Source organism: Schistocerca serialis, chromosome 10 (assembly GCF_023864345.2).
Source record: "Schistocerca serialis cubense isolate TAMUIC-IGC-003099 chromosome 10, iqSchSeri2.2, whole genome shotgun sequence".
Classification (NCBI taxonomy): domain Eukaryota; kingdom Metazoa; phylum Arthropoda; class Insecta; order Orthoptera; family Acrididae; genus Schistocerca; species Schistocerca serialis.
In genome coordinates, this window is record NC_064647.1 from 188,512,151 (window position 1) to 188,537,521 (window position 25,371).

At 46.4% G+C, this 25,371-nt stretch overlaps 1 protein-coding gene and 1 pseudogene across 1 annotated transcript in view; both read left to right on the plus strand.

Annotated features, from left to right (window-relative positions):
- Positions 1-6,381: 6,381 nt before the first annotated feature.
- On the plus strand, positions 6,382-6,499 carry LOC126425637 (5S ribosomal RNA; annotated as a pseudogene).
- Positions 6,500-14,488: 7,989 nt separating this feature from the next.
- LOC126424665 (uncharacterized protein CG43867) overlaps positions 14,489-25,371 on the plus strand; it is a 448,798-nt gene continuing 437,915 nt past the window's right edge. Inside the window, exon 1 of the mRNA XM_050087395.1 lies at positions 14,489-14,494. Coding sequence (XP_049943352.1) covers positions 14,489-14,494 — 6 coding nt within the window. The remainder of the gene's footprint in view (positions 14,495-25,371) is intronic.

A 25,371-nucleotide genomic window follows, 5' to 3' on the forward strand; every position in this document is an offset into this window, starting at 1 on the left:
AATCCACGCTCTTTCAAATTGAAACTGAAGAGCTTCCTCATCTGCTGAGATCATCGGTCCCTAAGCTTATGCACTATTTAATCTAACTTAAACTAACTTACGCTAAGGACAACACACACACCCATGCCCGAGGCAGGATTCGAACCTGCGACAGTAGCAGCTGCGCGGTTCCGGACTGAAGCGCCTAGAACCGCTCGGCCACTGTAGCCGGTTCCTCATTGGTCACTCCTTCTATTTTGTCGAGGAGTCCCTAGAAAAACTAGGCTGATTCCTATGTTATGTTGTTGATTGCGTTTAGTTAAACTTATGGCTTGACTTTTTTGGGGTCATAAACATTTTATTTTATCTGTTATTACTTTTATGTCGCAATTTCGTGTACTGACACGTTCCATGACCTTGGACATTTGCTTCTCAGTTTTGTCCTACGGAATTAGACGTGTAAATAAAAAATAAAATAATTGGTAACACTTCATGTGATGTGCATCCGCATCCTCTCACGACATACAGAGCTTCACAGCCGTCTGATGTTGCTGCATGTCTATAGTGAAAAGGCCTATTTTAAACGATGAGATGTATACATCGCGAAGGATTTTATAGTCTAACATTTGCTGAAGCAAAATCTTTTGCAGTACCACTCGAACATGGCCCAAAGAACTAAACTGCACTAGTGAAATAAATAATTTCTTCAGTCGACGGCGAATATGACATCCTTTAAAAAATTCTGTGTGACTCTGAACTCCGGCCGTGAAAAGTTAATCAGTCGTAGTTTGCAACTTCTATATACACTCCTGGAAATGGAAAAAAGAACACATTGACACCGGTGTGTCAGACCCACCATACTTGCTCCGGACACTGCGAGAGGGCTGTACAAGCAATGATCACACGCACGGCACAGCGGACACACCAGGAACCGCGGTGTTGGCCGTCGAATGGCGTTAGCTGCGCAGCATTTGTGCACCGCCGCCGTCAGTGTCAGCCAGTTTGCCGTGGCATACGGAGCTCCATCGCAGTCTTTAACACTGGTAGCATGCCGCGACAGCGTGGACGTGAACCGTATGTGCAGTTGACGGGCTTTGAGCGAGGGCGTATAGTGGGCATGCGGGAGGCCGGGTGGACGTACCGCCGAATTGCTCAACACGTGGGGCGTGAGGTCTCCACAGTACATCGATGTTGTCGCCAGTGGTCGGCGGAAGGTGCACGTGCCCGTCGACCTGGGACCGGACCGCAGCGACGCACGGATGCACGCCAAGACCGTAGGATCCTACGCAGTGCCGTAGGGGACCGCACCGCCACTTCCCAGCAAATTAGGGACACTGTTGCTCCTGGGGTATCGGCGAGGACCATTCGCAACCGTCTCCATGAAGCTGGGCTACGGTCCCGCACACCGTTAGGCCGTCTTCCGCTCACGCCCCAACATCGTGCAGCCCGCCTCCAGTGGTGTCGCGACAGGCGTGAATGGAGGGACGAATGGAGACGTGTCGTCTTCAGCGATGAGAGTCGCTTCTGACTTGGTGCCAATGATGGTCGTATGCGTGTTTTGCGCCGTGCAGGTGAGCGCCACAATCAGGACTGCATACGACCGAGGCACACAGGGCCAACACCCGGCATCATGGTGTGGGGAGCGATCTCCTACACTGGCCGTACACCACTGGTGATCGTCGAGGGGACACTGAATAGTGCACGTACATCCAAACCGCCATCGAACCCATCGTTCTATCATTCCTAGACCGGCAAGGGAACTTGCTGTTCCAACAGGACAATGCACGTCCGCATGTATCCCGTGCCACCCAACGTGCTCTAGAAGGTGTAAGTCAACTACCCTGGCCAGCAAGATCTCCGGATCTGTCCCCCATTGAGCATGTTTGGGACTGGATGAAGCGTCGTCTCACGCGGTCTGCACGTCCAGCACGAACGCTGGTCCAACTGAGGCGCCAGGTGGAAACGGCATGGCAAGCCGTTCCACAGGACTACATCCAGCATGTCTACGATCTTCTCCATGGGAGAATAGCAGCCTGCATTGCTGCGAAAGGTGGATATACACTGTACTAGTGCCGACATTGTGCATGCTCTGTTGCCTGTGTCTATGTGCCTGTGGTTCTGTCAGTGTGATCATGTGATGTATCTGACCCCAGGAATGTGTCAATAAAGTTTCCCCTTCCTGGGACAATGAATTCACGGTGTTCTTATTTCAATTTCCAGGAGTGTATATCGACACTTGTTTGATTATTATTTTCCACGTTTCCGAATAAAGATTGATTTTTGATATACGGGTGTGTGGTGGAAGGTTGAGAGCAGAACCCGAGGCCGGAATGCAGTAGGGTCCGTTCTGCAGAGCCTACGCAGTCATAGTCAGAATCCACTGACCGCTGTTGCCGACTTTTACGCCAACGGCGCGAGACAGCTTACGCGGCCTACTGCCCCGCGGATTCGATCGGAAACGTTTATCTGCAGGCGCGGATTGATTTCCTACACTACTATACACGTAAAACCATTCCAAGCAAGCGTGCGTCGCCAGCTTCGCTTTGGCCCAAGAGACCGGGGTACAGCGTCACAACTGGGAAGTCAATAATCAAAATCCCTCTACCCGTCTAACGACTTTACGGGAACTGCGGATAGACAGTCAGAAAGACCCATCACTGCATGATTACACGATTGCTGAACAGTCACTGGAAGCAGTTATACTTCAATAAAATATCCAGCAGAAAGCGTTTTCTGAGTCATCAGTCTTCTGACTGGTTTGATGCGCCCAGTCAACAATTTCTCTCCTGTGCCAACCTTTTCATCTCGGAGTAGCACTTGCAACTTACGTCCTCAATTATTAGCTGGATGTATTCCAGTATCTGTCTTACTGTCTAGTTTCTACCCTCTACAGCTCCCTGTAGTATTGTTTATTTATTCCTCAAGTAAAGGCCTACTGCCTTTTATTATATAGGTTGTATATTATATAATTTTACATGTTATATCATACAAATACAGTTTTACTACTAGTCTATTTTTTGTTGAAAATTTTACAAAAGGATATGTATAAAGGATAGAGTAGCATGGAGAGTTGCATCAAACCAGTCTCAGGACTGAAGACCACAACAACATATATATATATATATATATATATATATATATATATATATATATAATTTTGTTTAAACGTGTAGCTAACTTAGATAATGCTAATAAATAAGACACATAATATGTTGTGGATGTATTTTAAATTAAAATTAAAATTGTTTTTAGTGGAAGAAACAAGAGATGTCAATTTGACTTAGATGTGATGTGACAGTTCTTCTCTTCATACTTTCTACGTTTATCATTACATCTGTTACATATGTTGTCTTGACAATGGCAATACTTAATTTAATGTTTTGATTACTTATGATATAATGCGTTTCCGAACTTAAGGTAACACTGGAGATTGGGAGTTGATTTAAAACATCATAGCTGCATCAGGTGCGAGGGCTTGGCAAAACTTCGAGCCAGTCACACCTGATGCAGCGAAAGAAGAAGAAATGTCACATATTCAGACAGTTTTACTTGCTGTGAACCGGTATAACGAAGAGTACCTCCCTATAGTATTATAGAAGTTATTTCCTGATGAAGTAAGATGTCGTTCCATCCTGTCCCTTCTTCTTATCAATACTTTTCATATATTTCTTCCCTCGCTGATGCTCTTCACTCATTACCTTATCGGACCACCCAATTTTCAACTTTCTTCCGTAGCACCACATCTCAAATGCTTCTATTCTCTTCTGTTCGCCGGCCAGGATGGCCGAGCGGTTCTAGGCGCTACAGTCTGGAGCCGCGCGATCGCTACGGTCGCAGGTTCGAATCCTGCCTCGGGCATGGATGTGTGTGATGTCCTTAGGTTAGTTCGGTTTAAGTAGTTCTAAGTTCTAGGAGACTGATGACCTCAGCAGCTAAGTCCCATAGTGCTCGGAGCCATCTGAACCATCTCTTCTGTTCCTGTTTTCCCACAGTCCATGTTTTATTACCGTACACTGCTGTACTCCAAACTTACATTCTCAGAAATTTCTCCCTCATTTTAAGACCCATATTCCATGCTAGTACACCCCTGTTGGCCAGAAATGTCCTTTTTATCATACTTGTCTGCTTTTTAGGTCAGCCTTGCTAGGTGCGTCATTTGTTGCATAGGTAACAGAATTCCTTAGCAATGTCATGAGCGAAGCTGGTAATTGATATCCTTTCATCTTTAATTTTACTCCCACTCTTGAACCTTTCATTTCCGTCATTGCTTCTTCAGTGTATAGATTGAACAGTAGGTGCCAGAGACTATATGTTACATCCTTTTTAGTCCGAGCACTTCGCTCTTGACTTTCCACTCTTATTGTTCCCTGTTGAGTTTTGAACATATTGTACATTATCCGTCTTTTCCTGTACTTCATGCCTATTCTTCTCGGAATTTCGACCATGTTGCACCATTCGACACTAGTGTGTTTCCGGGGTCTCCTGCAACGTCGCCAACCCGCAACGCAGCAGTGCTATGCGGGTCATCGCTGCAGCTCCGCAGGCGCACAGGCCGAAGTCAGCCCAATTTCGCCTGGTCTGCAGAGAGCAGGCTAGTTCAGGGGCGCACATAAGAACAACAGAGGCCGCCACATCTACGGACCTTTTGCTGCATCCGCCGCGCCACTTTCCTCAGCCAATCCGAGCCCACATCGCTAGACTAACAGCTTATCTGGTAGTCATCCGCCAATCTGGTATAACTGCTCTCGCCTGACGAGCAGCAGAAACAGAAGACCGCCATCAGCACGTCGCCCCCTCTACCCGGGACCACCGCCCATTGCGACCCGCTGCTCCGGCCGTGGACTCTGATACTGGAACTGCTTTTACTGATCGCGAGATGTGACTTGAACTTTCTGCCTGCTGTTGATGTTTAAGGAGAACTTTTCAGAGTATAATCTCACGCAGCGATTTAGTTGTGTTGTTTTCCAAGAACTTTAAGCTGTCAAAGAAGTCATCATTTTCATGCAGGGCTTTTCTTTCTCGTTTTGAACTGCTAACGAATCGCAGAACTTGTATTCGTGAACATAAACTAATCGTGTCAATAAATTGTTTTTTGGGAGTAATCAACTGACTTACTGTGAAAGTTCCCCAAGCCGGAAAACTTCAGACATTGTCGAACGCTTTCTCCAGATAGACAAATCCTATGAACGTTTCTTGATTTTTCCTTAGTCTTGCTTTCACTGTCAACCGCAACGTCAGAATTGCCTGACTGGTGCCTTTACCTTTCCTAAAGTCAAATTGATCGTCATCTAACATCAATTTTCTTTTCCATTCTTCTATATATTGTCCTTGTCAGCAACTTGGATTCGGGAGCTGTTAATTGTGCGATAATTCTCATACTTCTCGGTTCTTGAAATTTTCGCAGTTTTGAGGACTATGCTAAAAAAAATAAAAAAATAAAAAAAAAGTCCCATGTATGGCCAGGCTCATACTACCGACAAACCGACGTCAATAAACTTTTTGTCACCACTTTCCCCAATGATTTTAGAAATTATGATGGAGTGTTACCTATCCTTACTGTCTTATTCGATCTTACGTCCAAAGATTATTTTTTTTTTTTTTAATTCTGATTCTAATAATGAATCCCTTATTTCTTATATCTCGACTGCAGTTTGCAGTATGCGTACGGAGCGATTTAAAAATGAAACGGCCACATAAAAATTGTCGCGAGTAGGGCAGATATCAGACAGAAATTCATTGGAAGAATTCATCGGAAATACATTCCATCAACAAAGGAAGAGGCTCACAACACACACTCCGTCCAATACTTGAATATTGCTCCACAGTCTGCGATCCGTACCAGATAGAATTGGTAGTTCAAAACGAGAAAGAAAAGCCCTGCATGAAAATGATTACTTCTTTGACAGCTTAAAGTTCTTGGAAAACAACACAACTAAATCGCTGCGTGAGATTATACCCTGAAAAGTTCTCCTTAAACATCAACAAGTGCCTCAATCTCGCCATTTCTCGTCTCTTCATCTCTTCTGGGGTACCACTTAGCCACATTTTTCCTGGTCTTCCTCTTGTTATCCTTCCAGGGAGTTGCCATGAAATTACTCTCTTGGGCCATCTATCTTCATCAATTCTTTTGACACGTCCAATCCAGCCTAGCTGTCTTTCTGCTATTGTATGCGTAATACTATAATGAGTGTGTGCCGTTTCTCTTATTTCCTCGTTTCTTACATGCTCAAGCCAAGAAATTCCACAGTCTTCCAGGTGGTCCATTTCTGAAGCTATAAATCTCTTTTTATGTCTTTCTGTGAATCCCCAGAAATCACTTCCATTGTTATTGGTTCGACGGTGGATTTGTGTAAATGAATTTTAACCTTTAAACTCATTTCTGATGAACAAAGGACGTGGTTTGGCAACGGCCTTGCCGCAGTGGATACACCGGTTCCCGTCAGATCACCGAAGTTAAGCGCTGTCGGACGTGGCCGGCACTTGGTTGGGTGACCATCCGGGCCGCCATGCGCTGTTACCATTTTTTCGGGGAGCACTCAGCCTCCTGATGCCAGTTGAGGAGCTAGTCGACCAAATAGTAACGGCTTTGGTCAAAGAAAACCACAGTAACGACCGGGAGAGCGGTGTGCTGACCACAAGCCCCTCCTACTCGCGTCCTCAGCTGAGGATGATACGGCGGTCGGATGGTCACGGTGTGCCACTTGTGGCCTGAAGACGGAGTGCAAAGGACGTGATTTAATTTTTGGATAGCCGCCCTTTGTCTGATCCGTCGTTGGATACGTATGTCACATCTTCCATCACGTGACAGTTTACTACCTAGGTAGTTTAACTCTTTATACACTTTAGTAACATGTCCGTCAACGTCCAAATGACTTCCCTCTTCTCCAAAACCTAGCTATTCCGTGTTTTCAAAATTAATTTTCGAACCGCATTTTATATACTCGTCCAAGAACTTCCTAAGCACGTAAGATACAGGGTGTAGAAATAACACCACTGGTCAATATGGCGTCGAATTGCAACGGAATATTATCGGGGAAGGCGGAAAACCTATGGTAGAAGAAAAAAATAGCGTGAAAATTGATCAATAGATGGCGCTGTATGTGTCAGAATACATAAATGAAAATACCTGTCATGCGCACGATCCATTCAAGTTGGTATAAACACACCGGGTACACGGTTTTCCTCCTTACGCATCTGCGATGTGCACCATGACTGTCTCAATGCAGGATCGCGCTCTGCTTGTAAAGCTGTGTTACTAGATTAACGACTGAGCACCCGTCGCTCTGCAGAAATTCGGGACACTCAATGGTTTGAAAAAAGACGTTGGACCAATGACTGCCGTGGGTCTGGAGAAAATGATTCGGAAATTCGAAAAGACGGGTTGGTTCAAAAGGCTCTGAGCACTATGGGGAGGAGGAGGATATTAGTGTTTAATGTCCCGTCGACAACGAGGTCATTAGAGACGGAGCGCAAGCTCGGATGAGGGAAGGATGGGGAAGGAAATCGGCCGTGCCCTTTCAAAGGAACCATCCCGGCATTTGCCTGAAGCGATTTAGGGAAATCACGGAAAACCTAAATCAGGATGGCCGGAGACGGGATTGAACCGTCGTCCTCCCGAATGCGAGTCCAGTGTGCTAACCACTGCGCCACCTCGCTCGGTGAGCACTATGGGACATAACATCTGAGGTCATCAGTCCCCTAGAACTTAGAACTACTTAAACCTAACTAACCTAAGGACATCACATACATCCATGCCCGAAGCAGGACTCGAACCTGCGACCGTAGCGGTCGCGCGGTTCCAGACTGAAGCGCCTAGAACCGCTCGTCCACAGCGGCCGGCAAGACGGGTTGTTTTGGTGTGCAACCTGGTAGAGGGAGGAAACGAATTGATTCGACGTCAGTGGAAGGAGTGGCCACAGCAATGCAGGAGGAGACGAGTGGTGGTGTGCAAACGTGTAGTGCACAGAGAATTGCCCGAAGACTGGACATACCCGAGAGCACAGTGCGTAAAATACTATCCATTCAAAATTACCCGTGTGCATGAGTTGCGTCCTGTTGACCTGTAAGCAAGAGATACCCTTGCTTTAGAATTTCATGCTCGCGTGGATGTGGACAATGATCATCCGTGGAAGATTTTGTGGACACACGACGCCCACTTCCATTTGACGGGATATGTCAATACACAGAATTGTTAAATATGAGCTACGGAAAATTCACACGCAAATCAACCTGTACCATTTCATCCTGAAAAGGTCGCTGTGGGGTGCAGGTTTACAACATCATTCATCACAGGGCCGTATTTTTTCGAATAGACAGGTGCTTCCGGTCCTGTTACCTGTACCGTCACTGGTAAGCGCTATGAGTGTCTTCTTGTGCAACACGTCATTCCAGCTCTCCAACAGCGTGAATGTATGGATGGGATCATTTTTATGCAAGATGGCGCGCCTCCGCACATTGCAGATCCATTTAAGCAGCTGCTGAAGCGCCATCTCGGAAATGCTAAACTTATCAGCCGCCATTTCCCTACAGCCTGGCCGTTCCGATCACCTGATCTTAATCCGTACGACTTAAGGCTGTGGGTCTATCTGAAAGATGTTGCGTTCAGTGTTCCGATTGCAAACTGCATTGAAGGCACACATTGCGCAACACATTCTGAATGCAACCCCGGAAACACTTTCAATTTGTTGCAGAAAACGGTGGTCAGCATATTGAACATGTTTGCGCCAGTCACAAGGATATTAATAATCCGATTATATTTTTATTTATGCTTTTTATGCGGTTGTTGGGCTCAGGACAATTAACAACTAATTTCGCATGCGATGTGATATATGACCTTCCCGTGGAGGATGGGCTTACGTAACTAACAGTGTCACACTTGTACAGACACGCACACTGAATAGTAAAGTTTGTTTGACGTCAAACGTACGCCTTAGGCATTGTTGTATGGTTAATTTGTCATTTGTAGTTGATCACTATTAAATTGTAATGCTTACAGCGCCATCTGTTGCTACATTTTGTAACTATTTATTTTTCTTCTGCAATACGTTTTGCCCCTTCTCCGATAATATTCCATTGCAATTTGACGTCATTCTGACCAGTGGTGTTATTTCTAATAATTATAATCACCCTGTAAATCAACTTCATTGTTTGCTGCAACGACCTGATGATCAGCGTAGAAAAGTGTGTACATACACTGGTTCCTACTTCAAACTCCGTGACCATGTTATTTGTACAGGACAGATTCAGTGCCTTCTGCACATACATCTTAAAGAGTGTGGCAGACAGGATCCTTGCCTCAGTCGTTTAGTAATACTGAAGGCGTCTCTAGAAATTTCATTTCCTACTTAAATGGCACATTCTGCTGACTGGAAGACGTTTTTATGATTCTTCTTGCATAAGGTTTGGCATTTACCCCGACCACAGCACCTCGAACAATAGTTCTAGTTGCACTGTGTCATATGCTGTCCTAAGATCAATGAACTGCTTAGATTCCTGTCCAATCTTCTCCATCCTCTGTGTTCGGGTAAACATGTTACACATGACGTGCCTCTTTTAAACACACTTTGTTCTTCCACTTTATTTACAAACTTCTTGTCTGGTCCCCTCAACCCCCACCAACCACCCTACAAAGTTCTTCATTCTTGAAACTTCCTGGCAGATTAAACCTGTGAGCTGGACCGAGACTCGAAGTCGGGGCCTTTGCCTTTCGCGGGAAAGTGCTCTACCAACTGAGCTACCCAAGCACGACTCACGGGCCGTCCTCACAGTTTTAATACCGCCAGTACCTCGTCTCTTACCTTCCAAACTTCCCAGAATCTCTCCTGCAGACCTTGCAGAAGTAGCACTCCTGGAAGAAGGGATATTGCGGTGACATAGCTAACAGACTAGTAATGCTACGTGAAATAGCAGCAGGAATCATAGTTGGACGTACGACAAACCTATCCACCTGGAAACGCCGGCGAAATTTGGTGTTAATGGACAATGGCAGCAGACTACCGATGAGAGTGCCTTTGTTAACAGCACGACATCGCCTGCAGCTCCTCTCCTGGAGGTCGTGACCATATCGGTTCGATACTAGACGACTGGAAAATCGTGGCCTGGTCAGATGACTTCCGATTTCAGTTTGTAAGAGCTAATGGTATGGTTCGAGTGTGGCGCAGTTCTCATGAAGCCATGGACCCAAGTTGTCAATAAGGCGCAGTCTTCGTAATGTCTTTACATGGAATGGACTGGGCCCTCTGGTCCAATTAAACCGCTCTTTGACTTGGAATGGTTATTTCTTGATTCAAAAAACTTCACCAACAGCCGTATGTTTTGGTTCATTTTATTTTATATCTCAAATGCCACCAGTTTCGGCAACTCACAATTGCCATCTTCAAGCACAACTATCGGATTTACGATTCCAGTTTCGTGCCACCATTCGATAAGACTGGTAATACGATAATAGCGTATGGGGTCTGAAGATGCCAATAGTGAGTTGCCAAAACTGGTAGCATCTGAAGTATAAAATAAAATAAACCAAAACATACGGGAGTTGTTGAAGTTTTTGAATCAAGAAACACGTACCAGCCGATGTCCCCCAGACCATAATGGACCGACAGAGACTGAAATGGTTATGTTAAGCTACTTTGAGACCATTTGCAGCCTTTCATGGACCTCAAGTTCCCAAACAACCATGGTATTTTTATGGATGAGAATGCACCATGTCACAGGCCACATTGCTTCGCGATTGGTTTGAAGAACATTCTGGACAATTCGAGAGAACGATTTGGCCACCCACATCGCCGACATGAGTCCTATCGAACATTTACTGGACAGTTGGTGCACAGAATCCCGCACAGCAACAGTTTCGCAGTTATGAACGCCTATAGACGCAGCATGGCTCAATATTTCTGGAGAGGACTTCCAACGACTGGTTGAGCCCATGGCACGTCGAATGGCTGGACTACGCCGGGCAGAAGATGGTCCGACACGATATTAGGAGGTATCCGATGACTTTTGTCGCCTCCGTGTACACTGTACACCTGTGTGGTGTTGTGTGACGTGCTGCGACCTACCGTGCCGTGGGGCAGCCGCTGGAGTTTCCGCCGTATTGAGATTCTGGCGGGCATCCGATGCCCTGCGCGACGCTCGCTTATGAGAAATTCCTGAGGATGGCGGAGGCCGGCAGAAACGACCCACAGGCTTTTTTTTAAAACATGTATTCCTGACCACCAGTCACCTAATCCGATGTGTAGTTGCCCGTACTTTGACAAACGTTGCATATTAAAATAGTAACACACACATTTAATAGAAAATTTCTCGGATTTCCTCGAAAGAAATAACAGTTCCGTTTGTTATGTAAATTTAGGGTGGAGTGGGGGAGCGGAAAAAGGGGAAGAAGCGGAAGGAATTCATGATGTCAGCTCCTTCGGGATCTTATGCGGAATCAGCAGCGAGTGAAATGTGTGTCAGAGCATGATCAGACTCCACGAATTCATGTAATTGATCCGCCCCAGCAATGTCAGAGCGAATGCACAGTTACGTTCGAGCTCCTGCGGGAATCTCAGAGCGGCGAGCATGGTTGACATGAAAGGGAGCTGTGGATAAGTGTGCTGGTTGGGAATGTGGGACGGTCGAGGTGCGTACCGAGCTAGTTCGCCCAGTGTCCGGGTTAATAATATTAAGCAGGAGAGCCCAGGTTCGATCCCAGTCCGCCACCCATTTTCATTAGTCACCGATGATTCCGCATCCCTTTGCACCTTCCAATTTAGGTAATACACCGAAGAGCCAAAGAAACTGTTACACCTGCCTAATATCGTGTAGGGGCGTCGCGAGCAGGCAGAAGTGCCGAAACACGACGTGGCATGGACTCGATTAAAGTCTGAAGTCTTCGTATATCCATAATTAAAACGGACGACTTAGGACGTCAGCTGGTATAATATACGTTAAAAATGACGTAATTCCTCCATTCGTATTAAGGTGTTGGTTTACTGCCTGCCTTCCTCATGGAACACGCCTATCTCACCACTGACTACTAGTGTTAGACACATACGGTTACTGATTATGTTGTAACAACATTGAAACTACCTGTCAATAAAACCAACACATTAATACTGCTGGAGGAACTACGTCATTTTTCAACATAAATATCTGAGGTAGTACTGGTGGGAAGTGATACCATGAATCGTCCAGGGCTGTCCATAAATCCGTAAGAGTACCGGGGGTGGAGATCTCTTCTGAATAGCACGTCGCAAGGCTCAATAATGTTCATGTCTGGGGGGTTTGGTGGCCCGTGGAAGTGTTTAAACTCAGAAGAGTATTGCTAGAGTAACTCTGTAGCAATTCTGCAAGTGTAGGGTGTCGCATTGTCGTGCTGGAATTGCCGAACTTCGTAGGAATGCACAATGGGCATGGATTGATGTTGGTGATCAGACACGATGCTTACGTACGTGTCACCTGTCAGAGTCGTACCTAGACGTATCAGCGGTCCCATATCGCTCCAGCTGTACAGCCCCACACCATTACAGAGTCTCCACCAGCTGACATGCAGGGTCCATGGATTCATGAGGTTGTGTACACGTCCATCCGCTCGACAGAATGTGAAACGAGACCCGTCCGACCAGGCAACATCAACAGACCAATGTCTGTGTCGGCGAGCCCAGGCGAGGCCTATAGCTTTGTGTCGTGCAGCCATCAAGGGTACACGAATGGGCCTTCGGCTCCGAAAGCCATGATGTTTCGTTGAATGATTTACACGCTTACACTTGTTGATGGCCCAACATTGAAATCCGCAACAATTTGCCGAAGGGTAGCACTTCTCCCTCATTGGACGACTCTCTTCAGTCGTCGTTGGTCACGTTCTCGCAGGATGTTTTTCCGACAGCAGCGATGTCGGAGATTTGATGTTTTACCGGATTCCTGATATTCATGGCAAACTCGTGAAATGGTCGTACGGGAAAATTCCCACTTCATCACTACCATAGCTCGTGAGCCGACTATAACACCACGTTAAAGCTTAAATCTTGATAATCTGCCATTGTAGCAGCAGTAACCGATCTAACAACTGCGCCAAACACTTGTTGTCATACATAGGCGTTGCCGACCGCAGCGCCGTATTCTGCCTGTTTACATACCTCTCTGTATTTGAAAACGTGTGCCTACCAGTTTCTCTGGCGCTGCAGTGTACAACGGCATTGTTCAAATGGTTCAAATGGCTCTGAGCACTATGGGACTCAACTGCTGAGGTCATTAGTCCCCTAGAACTTAGAACTAGTTAAACCTAACTAACCTAAGGACATCACAAACATCCATGCCCGAGGCAGGATTCGAACCTGCGACCGTAGCGGTCTTGCGGTTCCAGACTGCAGCGCCTTTAACCGCACGGCCACTTCGGCCGGCAACGGCATTGTTGTCAGTGACCCTGACAGAGGAAGCATGTTCCGTTATTTTTTAGCAAAAACTGTTTTGCTTTCGAATTGTCTGATTTAAGTGTTGTAGATAGAAGGAAACAAGGCCGCTGGAGTGGTATGACGAGCCACAATCTGAGGACACAATAGGAAAAAAAAGATATTTATTTGACAAAACCGAGATGCAAATACTGGTAGCAACACAATTACATAGCAATACTGTCATAACCAGCCGTTTAGAGAATGAATTGAAACAACAATTACAGCCCATTTAAGCACACAATTCTTGGAGTGTGCTAGATAAACAGCCTTATGCGCCAAAACTTTAATAAAAACAGTGTTACTGCTACATATAATTAACTTCACAAGTTAAAAAAATTTTTACTATTAATATAATCTGAATCAACACATTTTGCCCTAGGCAAATGATACTCCCTTATGAATGCCAATACGGCAACACAGTTTATGGCAAGCTAGAATGTATCAAACTATTCAAGAGTAAATTTTCTTAACAGCAAAACTCGATCACAACTGAGCAGCCTGATTAATAACCAAAAAAGCTGCAGATTACAGAGCAAAGCATAACAACAACTATCGGGTGATCGTTACATAACGCAGCAGGCTGAAAGAGTAAACGCACACTGGCATACAATCAACGATTGGTGTTCAACATCGGCCGCGCGTTTGAATTTCGTGCGCGAGACGCGACCGGGAAGAACAACCAGCAAAGGCTTCTGTAACATACACAAAACCAGCATTATATAAAATTCAGTTAAACAAATCACCACAGCAGTAAAACAAAGGATCATCAAGGTAGGAAACAAATGGAGATAAGATTCGGCTCAAAGGTTTTATTTAAAAAATTCGGTTTGCATAATAAACTGCAGCTACAGCTGATGTCAATTCTGCCGTTAAGATAACTTGAGTCAAATTAATATTCATAGAAGATAACTGCAGAGACACTTAGCACTTTTACTGTATAAATAACGAAAAGCTGCTCACAGTATTAACTACTAAGAATACCGCCCTTTGACGGCACAACGTCCTCAACAAGTTACCACCGCCCACAGGCAGAAAGTCGCACATCAAAATTCAGCTTAAGCTGAAATCTAACCTTTAGCATGCAGGTGAGAAAGTCAATGACAAATCGTGAAAGTAGCATTTAGATAGGATACAAATTTGTCAAATGTGAGCCACAACCGACAGCAATCGAGAACTGATAGGAAACTCCACCAGGACAGAAGTAAGTTAATTCCACTCGTGATTAATAATGATGCAAATTAAACATTCAAGCGATTACACTGAAGAGCCAAAGAAACTGGTACACCTCCCTAACACCGTGTAGGGCCATCGAGAGCACGCAGAAGTGCCGCAACACGACGTTGCATTGGCTCGATAAATGTCTGAAGCAGTGCTGGAGGGAACCGACCCCATGAATCTGCAGGGCCCTCCATAAATCCGGAAGGGTACGAGGGGGTGGAGATCTCTTATGAACAGCAAGTTGCAACGCATCCCAAATATGCTCAATAATGTTCATGTTTGGGCAGTTTCGTGGCCAGTGGATGTGTTTAAACACAGAAGAGTGTTCCTCGAGCCACTGTTTAGCAATTCGGGAAGTGTGGGGTGTCGCATTGTCCTGCTGGAATTGCCCAAGTCCGTCGGAATGCACAATGCACATGAATGGATGCAGGTGATCTGACAGGATGTTTACGTATGTGCCACCTGTGAGAGTCGTATCTAGACGTATCAGGGGTCCCATATCACTCCAAGTGGACACGTCCCACACCATTACAGAGCCACCACCACCTTGAACAGTCGCCTGCTAACATTCAGAGCCCATGGATTCATCAAGTTGTCTCCATACCCGTACACCTCCATCCGCTCGATACAACGACCAGGCAACGTGTTTCCAGTCATTAACAGTCCATTGTCGGTGTTGATGGGCCGCGGCGAGGCGTAAAGCTGTTTGGCGTGGAGTCGTAAAGGGTACACGAGTGGGCCTTCGGCACCAAAAGCCCGTATCGATGATGTATCGTTGAATGGTTCGCACGCTAACACTTGGTGATGGCCCAGCATTATAATCTGCAGCAGTTTTCGGAAGTGTTGCACTTTTGAAGTAGTCTCTTGAGCCGTCGTTGATCCCGTTCTTGCAGGACCTTTTTCCAGCCGTTGCGATATCGGAGGTTTGATGTTTTACCGGATTGCTGATATTCATGGTATGCTAGTGAAACGGTCGTACGGGAAACTCCCCACTTCATTGCTGCCTCGGAGACGCTGTGCCCGACCGCTATAACACCATGTTGAAACTCACTTGAATCTTGATAACCTGCCAGAGTAGCAGCAGTAACCGATCTAACAACTGCACCAGACACTTTTTGTCTTAGACGGGCGTTGCCGACCGCAGTGCCGTATTCTGCCTTTTTACACATCTCTGTATTTGAATACGCAAAAAATGGTTCAAATGGCTCTGAGCACTATGGGACTTAACATCTGAGGTCCCTTAGAACTTATAACTACTTAAACCTAACTACCCTAAGGACATCACACACATCCATGCCCGAGGCAGGATTCGAACCTGCGACCGTAGCAGCCGCGTGGTTCCAGACCGAAGCGCCTAGAACCGCTCGTCCACCGCGGCCGGCTTGAATACGCATGTCTATACCAATTTCTTAGGCGCTTCAGTGTAGAAGAAAATCCTTCGGACAAACAGAGTGCCCACATTGAGCAATCACGGTTTGATAACGATCCACCCGACAAATAGCTCACCATTTGAAAATTAGTCTAGGGAGCTACCGTAGATGTACAAGCCAGGCCAAAATATGGGGCGGGGGAAGGGGGCGGTTCTCGTCGCAGCGGGAAGTCGAAACGACTCTTGAAGAGAGCCTACGCTTGCTGGTGACTGCAGCCCACACTCTAATTCCGCTCGCCAACGGCCACAGGCGTCGCAATGACAACACCAGGTCGGCACAGTACTACACCACGCGCCTACTGGTCCCCTGTGATGCCGCCGTGCAGACTCTCTCCGTACTGAAACTTCCTGGCACATTAAAACTGTGTGCCGGACCGAGACTCGAACTCGGGACCTTTGCCTGAGCTACCCTAGCACGACCCGTCCTCACAGCTTCAGTTCTGCCGTACCTCGTGTTGTGTCTAGGCAAGACAGCCTAGACACAATGAGAGGAAGCCGAAAGGCACACGCTTAAACTCACGCAGGCTGGAGTGAGGTCTGAAACAGGATACGTAATGAATGCTATAAAGAAAAGTACGTAGCTTCTCAAATACTTAACTTTAATCCACAATTGTAGAACATCGCTCTTGATGATACATTAATAGAATCTCAATATCAATTGAATACGGCGCCTTGCTAGGTCGTAGCAAATGTAGCTGAAGGCTATGCTAACTATCGTCTCGGCAAATGAGAGCGTATTTGTCAGTGAACCGTTCCTTGCAAAGTCGGCTGTACAACTGGGGCGAGTGCCAGGACGTCTCTCTAGACCTGCCGCGTGGCGGCGCTCGGTCTGCAATCACTGACAGTGCCGACACGCGGGTCCGGCGTATACTAATGGGCCGCGGCCGATTTAAAGGCTACCACCTAGCAAGTGTGGTGTCTGGCGGTGACACCACACCTCGTCTCCTACCTTCCAAAATCTGCGTACTGCTGTCTCTTCCAGACCGCCAGGCCCCGCATATCATGTGGGCGCGCCGCAAAGCATTTCGTTTACGAAGCGCGTTCCAAAAATTCCGAAACCGTCTACCACATTTTTCTACGCTTACCATTTACTTATAGTGCATGATTTCCTTCGAAATACACTCCTCCACAACTGATACACCGCTCCCAACACCGTTTCCACTTCCGGAAGCAGTCTTGGTACGTCCCTCGCCGTATCTGGCGAAGCGCCGTCTGCGAATTTTCCTTTATCTCGTCTACCATGGCAACACCTTCCAACGGAATTTTCAGCTTTCGATACAAAAAAAGTCCGCAGCGGCTTAAGGCTCATCTCGTTCTCATCTGCGCGTTCTGAAGGCTCTTCACAGATTGCACGGCGAAGGTCTTTCTGGCCTTGACTCATGAGCCGTGGGACAAACTTAGCGGCAACACAACGCATTCCAAGATGCTGTGTCCTGATTTCATGACATGATCAGACTGAAATGACACATTCTTATGCAATCTCTCGGACCGTCAATCTTCGATTGGCACGCACAATTTCGTTGACCTTCCTGATATAAGCGTCGTCGGTAGACGTCGAAGTGTGCTCTGAACTAGGGCAATCTTTAACTTTCGTCCGGCCATTTTTAAATCTTTTGATCCATTCGTAATATCCAGAACGGCTTAAAGAGTTATCGCCATAGGCTTTCTGCATCTTTTGGTGTGCCTCTGTAATGGTTTTACTGAGTTTCACGCAAAATTTAATGCAGACGCGTTGCTCCTCTAACTCTCCCCCCTCTAAATACGAAAACTGTTCAACAGAACGTTCTACTCAATACAGCACCGGACAATAACTAACAGACATACAACAATGAAACTTCCGGCAGTTGCACATTAAACACAGGCATGTACAGGGCTGCCAACCGCATTTCGCTCCACACACCCTTGACGCGACATTAGGTATCTTCTGAAACTTTTTGGACAGACCTCGTAGACAGGGAAAACCTCATGAAAGTCCCAGTTTTCAAGAAGGGTAGTCGAGCAGATGCGCAAAACTATAGGTCTATATGTCTGACATCGATCTGTTGCAGAATTTTAGAACATGTTTTTTGCTCGCGTATCATGTCATTTCTGGAAACCCAGAATCTACTCTGTAGGAATCAACATGGATTCCGGAAACAGTGATCGTGTGAGACCCAAGTCGCTTTATTTGTTCATGAGACCCAGAAAATATTAGATACGGGCTCCCAGGCAGATGCCATTTTCCTTGACTTCCGGAAGGCGTTCGATACAGTTCCGCACTGTCGCCTGATAAACAAAGTAAGAGCCTACGGAATGACCAGCTGTTTGGCTGTATTGAAGAGTTTTTAGCAAACAGAACACGGCATGTTGTTCTCAATGGAGAGACGTCTAAAGACGTTAAAGTAACCTCTGGCGTGCCACAGGGGAGTGCTATGGGACCATTGCTTTTCACAATATATGTAAATGACCTAGTAGATACTGTCGAAAGTTCCGTGTGGCTTTTCGCGGATGGTGCTGTAGTATACAGAGAAGTTGCAGCATTAGAAAATTGCAGCGAAATGCAGGAAGATCTGCAGCGGATAGACACTTGGTGCAGGGAGTGGCAACTGACCCTTAACATAGACAAGTGTAATGTATTGCGAATACATAGAAAGAAGGATCCTTCATTGTATGATTATATGATAGCGGAACAAACACTGGTAGCAGTTATTTCTGTAAAATATCTGGGAGTATTCGTACGGAACGATCTGAAGTGGAATGATCATATAAAATTAATTCTTGGCTAGGCGGGTACCAGGTTGAGATTCATTGGGAGAGTCCTTGGAAATTGGTCATCAGTGTGGGATCAGTACCAGATCGGGTTGACGGAGGAGATGGAGAAGATCCAAGGAAGAGCGGCGCGTGTCGTCACAGGGTTATTTGGTGAGCGTGATAGTGTTACGGAGATGTTTAGCAAACTCAAGTGGCAGACTCTGCAAGAGAAGCGCTCTGCATCGCGGTGTAGCTTGCTGTCCAGGTTTCGAGAGGGTGCGTTTCTGGATGACGTATCGAATATATTGCTCCCCCCCTACTTTCACCTCCCGAGGAGATCACGAATGTAAAATTAGAGAGATTCGAGCGCGCACGGAGGCTCTCCGCTAGCCGTTCTTCCCGCGAACCATACGCGACTGGAACGGGAAAGGGAGGTAATGACAGTGGCACGTAAAGTGCCCTCCGCCACACACCGTTGGGTGGCTTGCGGAGTATAAATGTAGATGTAGATGTAGAAATACTCTCCTCCACAATTAATGCACCGCTCCCAACGTTGTTTCCACTTCCGGAAGCAGTCTTGGGACTCTTTTATCTCGTCTACCGGTACAATCAGGTATTGTACAATAACGTACAGAGTTGATAAAGACCATCCGGTTGTCCTCATGAGAAATCTTTGTAGCCGGCCACTGTGGCCGAGAGGTTCCAGCCGCTTCAGTCCGGAACCGTGTGGCTACTACGGTCGCAGGTTCGAGTCCTGCCTCGGGCATGGATGTGTGTGATGTCCTTACGTTAGTTAGGTTTATGTAGTTTTAAGTCTAGGGTACTGATGACCTCAGATGTTAAGTCGCGTAGTGCTTAGAGCCATTTTTAAATCTTTGGACACCACTGACGGCGGAATATTTGAAAGCCAGGTTCGTTGCGTAAATGCGAACAAACAATTAAAATGGAAAACTGCAATCTGTATTCATGGGAGAGGTCCGATTTTTCCAGATAAATTGGCTTACTACACTGCGGAACTCCAGTACATTCGAATGGTGAAACCATGTACCGGCAATATTTATTTCGTTGTTTATTTATTGAGACGAGCAACCAGTAAACTCTGCGGTGTAAGCTGCCCGCGCGGAATATGAAATATTTCCGCTCGCGGTGTTTCCAGACCGGAGAATTTAATACACGTCCAGCAAACGCGGTGAACGTGTTAAGTGCAGTGGCGGGAACCCGACGGACAGCCCACATTTGCTGGAGGTCGCGGGAAATACAGTGACGGAAAAAAATGACAACACCAAAAAATAATGTAGAGTAACGAAATTTCGAGAATACATTTGTCTAGGTAACATATTTAAGTGTTTAACTTTGCAAGACCACAGGTTAATGTAAGCGCGAGATAGGCCATTCCAAATGTACATTAATTAATGTTAAAAATATATCGGCTCAACCACTTGTTTATAGTGTAAAACACTAAGATTGACGCGTTTCGGAAGTCAAGCTTCCATCATCAGAATAATAAAAAGTAAAAGAACCTGTTAAAACTCGCTAAAATGGAACATGCACCAGGCACAATAAAATTGATAATAAAATTAAAACATCGTGGCTACTTCCCTAGTTACAGCCGTGTCTTCCAAGGTGCATCTTCACATAGTCGTCAAAATATAAAAAACTCTAAAATGGTGTCGCCTATGGTGTTCAACGGCTCTGTCCTCTATCGTCGTAAATCGCCCGTGCGTCTTCGTTGATACCACACACCACGTAGCCAAACACGACACTGAAACGCGAATGAGCTCACGCGCAAGTAAACAAGGAAGTCACAGAGATGTCTAAACAAACAGATAACGTATACTTGTTCTAAGGACCTCATGAAATGATGGTATCCTGCCAATTGCTAAAAATGTAGTTACTAAAAGAAACCAGTGAAATGTTTGAAAAAGTTATTTGTATCACCAGTTAGCTGTTCATTTAGTGTGTTCTGATTATCCACGCCTGACTTCCGAAACGCGTCAATCTTAGTGTTTTACACTACAAACAAGTGGTTGAGCCGATATATTTTTTAACATTGTCATTCACAACCACGACCTCTCATCCAGTATGGATAAAATCAAAGTACATTAATTACCGGCGTGACCGCCAGAATGTTGAATATAACCATGCCAACGTTCACGCGTTGTGCTATACAGCTGCCGGGGGATGGTGTTTCATGCACTTGGTCAGTCAATACAGGGAGGTTAATACTGTGTGTCGATGGCGCTGCATTGTCACCGGATGATGCCCCGTAAGTACTGGACTGGAGACAGATCAGGTGATAGAGCAGGCCAAGGCAATATGTCGACACTGTACAGCATGTTGGGTTACAGCAGCGGTATGTGATCGAGCGATATCCTGTTGGAAAACACACTTTGGAGTGGTCATCATAAATGGCAGGGCTATAGTATATATCACGAGATTGACGTACCTCGTACAGGTCTGCAGTCAGGCTGCGTGGCATAACCGCGACAGCGCTCTTGCTGTCGTACGAAGTCGCACCCCAGACCAAACCTACAAGTGTAGGTCAGGCGTGTCTAGCACGCAGACAGATTCGTTGCTGGTCCTCAGTTGGCCTCCTGCTAAACAATACATGGCCATCACTGGCACCTCGTATAAGCTCTCACTTGGCACCGCTGAAGTCGCAAGCGGCGTTGGTTCGGCGTCAGTGGGATGTACGCTACAGGGCGGCTGGTTCTGTGATGTCCTTGAAGTAACCGGTTTGTGACAGTTCATTGTGTCACTGTGGCGAGAACTGATACTGAAATTGATGCTGCAGATGCAGTACGATGCGACAGAGGCATACGCCGATCACGATAGTCTTCCCTCTCGGTAGTGCCACGTGGCCGTCCGGAGCACGGTCTGCTTGCAAACGTACATTCTCGTGACCACCAGTGCTAGCAGCAATGTACAGTGGCTATATACCTACACTACTGGCCATTAAACATGCTACACCACGAAGATGACGTGCTACAGACGCGAAATTTAACCGACAAGAAGAAGGTGCTGTGATATGCAAATGATTAGCTTTTCACAGCATTCACACAAGATTGCCGCCGGTGGCGACACCTACAACGTGCTGACATGAGGAAAGTTTCCAACCGATTTCTCGTACACAAACAGCAATTGACCGGCGTAGCCTGGTGAAACGTTGTTGTGATGCCTCGTGTGAGGAGGAGAAATGCGTACCATCACGTTTCCGACTTTGATAAAGGTCGGATTGTAGTCTATCGCGATTGCGGTTTATCGTATTGCGACATTGGTGCTCGCGTTGGTCGAGATCCAATGACTGTTAGCAGAATATGGAATCGGTGGGTTCAGGAGGGTAATACGGAACGCCGTGCTGGATCCCAACGGCCTCGTATCACTAGCAGTCGAGATGACAGCCATCTTATCCGCACGGCTGTAACGGACTGTGCAGCCACGTCTCGATCCCTGAGTCAACAGATGGGGACGTTTGCAAGACAACAACCATCTGCACGAACAGTTCGACGACGTTTGCAGCAGCATGGACTATCAGCTTGGCTGCGGTTACCATTGACGTTCCATCACAGACAGGAGCATCTGCGATGGTGTACTCGACGACGAACCTGGGTACACGAATGGCAAAACGTCATTTTTTCGGATGAATCCTGGTTTTGTTTACGGCATCATGATGGTCCCATCCGTGTTTGGCGACATCGCGGTGAACGCACATTGGAAGCTTCTATTCGTCATCGCCATACTGGCGTATCACTCGGCGTGATGGTATGGGGTGCCATTGGCTACACGTCTTGGTCATCTCTTGTTCGCATTGACGGCAGTTTGAACAGTTACATTTCAGATGTGTTACGACCCGCGGCTCCACTCGATCCCTGCGAAACCCTAAATTTCAGCTGGAATGCACGACCGCATGTTGCAGGTGCTGTACGGGCCTTTCTGCATACAGAAAATGTTCGACTGCTGCCCTGGCTACCACATTCTCCAGATCTTTCACCAACTGAAAACGTCTGGTCAATGGTGGCCGAGCAACTGGCTCGTCACAATACGCCAGTCACTACTCTTGATGAACTGTGGTATCGTGTTGAAGCTGCATGGGCAGCTGTACCTGTACACGCCATAGAAGCTCTGTTTGACTCAATGCCCAGGCGTATCGAGCCGGGCCGTTATTACGGCCAGAGGTGGTTGTTCTGGTTACTGATTTCTGAGGCTCTATGCACCCAAACTGCGTCAAAATGTAATCACATGTCAGTTCTAGTCTAATATATTTCTCCGATGAATAGCCGTTTATCATCTGCATTTCTTCTTGGTGTAGCAATTTTAATGGCCAGTAGTGTATATCAAGGTCTCGGTCGAGGCACGACTGAGAAAAGAGCAAGCTGGGTTTAGAGAGGATCTCATGAACACACTGCGTATAATACTTGAGCAGGGTGCAGAGTGGCAGAACACACTCTACCTTACATTCATTGATTTTGAAAAGGCATTTGACTCTCATAATAGGAGAGTCATGTGGCATACCTTGAATATGGAATACCATCAAAAATAACGAATATTATTAAAGCCATGTATGCTGCATATGAATGTAGGGTGCTGCACAATGGAAAACTTAGTGAATCCATCGAAACAGTTGCTGGGGTGAGGCAGGGATGTATTCTGTCACCTACCTTGTTTTTGTTTCTACTGGACAGCATAATGAAAACAGTTGTTGATGGTAGGAGAAGAGGTATTCAATGGCGAGTGCAAGACAAGCTTGAAGGCCTTTGCTGACGATATCTGTCTGCTCTCGCAAAGATTGCGTGACATGGAAGAAAATCTGGAAAGACTGAAAGAGGAAGAAGAAATTGCGGAACTTAAAATAAATGTTCAGGAAACTAAGGAAACGAGAATGGGCTCTGAAAAAACCAGCGAAGCTAACAGTGTGTGCAAAGGAATTGGAACAAGTAGACTCCTTTGTATATCTAGGAAGTGCCGTCTGTAATGATGGAGGGGCAGAGGAGGATGTAAAGAGTTGGATACGGAAGGCGAATGGAGCCTTTGTATAACTCTACCCTGTCTGGCGTAATAAGAACATCTAGAGACGAACCAAGCTGCGCTTGTTCAATAGCAACGTAAAGTCAGTCCTGCTGTATACTTGTGAAACATGAAAGGTTACAAACATGATTGTAAACCAACTGCAAGTCTTCATAAACCGGTGTCTTCGGCAAATTATAAATATGAGGTGGCCAGATGTTATATCAAATTACTAATTGTGGGAGATGACAAACCAGCGACCAATCCGTGAACGAATAAAGGAAAGAAAACGGAGGTGAATTGGTCACACAATACGCAAACAACAAGGAGCTGTCGAAAAGGCAGCACTGGATTGGAACGCACAAGAAACACGTAGACGTGACCGCCGAAAAAGACACGGAAGGGAACGGTGGAAGGAGAAGCTCTGAAAGCTGGTAAAACATGGAGTGAAGTGAAATGTTTGGCTGCCAACACAACCAGATGGAAGGTCTTTACTGCTGCCCTAAGATCCAACAGGAAATAAGCCAAGTAAATCATATTCCTGCCAAGTCTTTGTGCTGCAGTATCGCAGAACGAACATCCAGCTTCTTCTGACTCTATTAAATGACCTCGGTCAACCTCAGGGAGGTGTCGATAGTGGCATCTTTATCGCCTTAGAGGCATTCTTGCCTAACATCATTTCACCACGTCCAGTCACAAAGGTATCTAACGCATATTGCGGTGTACCGAAAGAAAACCTTATAGTGCATCCTTGTAGTGGAGCTACGAACGCCTTTCTTATGCGATTGGCGCGAAATATGATCATCTTTCAGATGTAAAAACACGGCTTCTAGCTTTCGTTTATGTCTCACAACTCATCTGTGGTGCTGTGATTTTCCATCAGTGTAGCTGTATGTGGAATTGCAGGTCCGGCGATGTAAATCGTTTACCACCGAGCAGTTGGCCAGGCTGCCTACCTCCCGCAGGGCGTTTCCACGTCTACGTGATGAGCATGATCATCACATTCCGCATCATTTTCGTTTGCTTTGGGCCTGTGTCCCACTTCAACACGGGGTCGGCCTGGTACTACGGATTTGGCGATGTTAGTGTCACAGGATGGCTGGGTGCCCTTCCTGTCACCACCCCATACCCCCAGGTCAGAATTAGTGTACCCCATGTAAGCCATGAAATAGTGCGAACGTTTTTCAAATGTCTGCGAGTCGTGTACTGGAGACAATATGCGGGGACCAGCCCCGTATTCACCTAGTTGGATGTGGAAAACCGCCTAAAAACCACATCCAGGCTGGCTGGCACACCGACCCTAGTCGCTAATCCGTCGGGCGGATTCGATCCGGGGCTGGCGCGCTTACCCAGGTACAGGAAGCAGTGCATTAGCGCCCTCGGCTAACCTGGCGGGAGTAATTATCGCATTCCGCATTTCGGTATTATTTACGATCGAACCAATGTCGGTCCGCTGAACAGACTCAGAAACAGGAGGCCTTAATTCAAAACAATTCTACATCTGCATCTACAGACATACCCCGCATGCCACTGTATACGGTGCGTGGCGGAGGGTACCCTGTACCACGACTAGTAATTTCC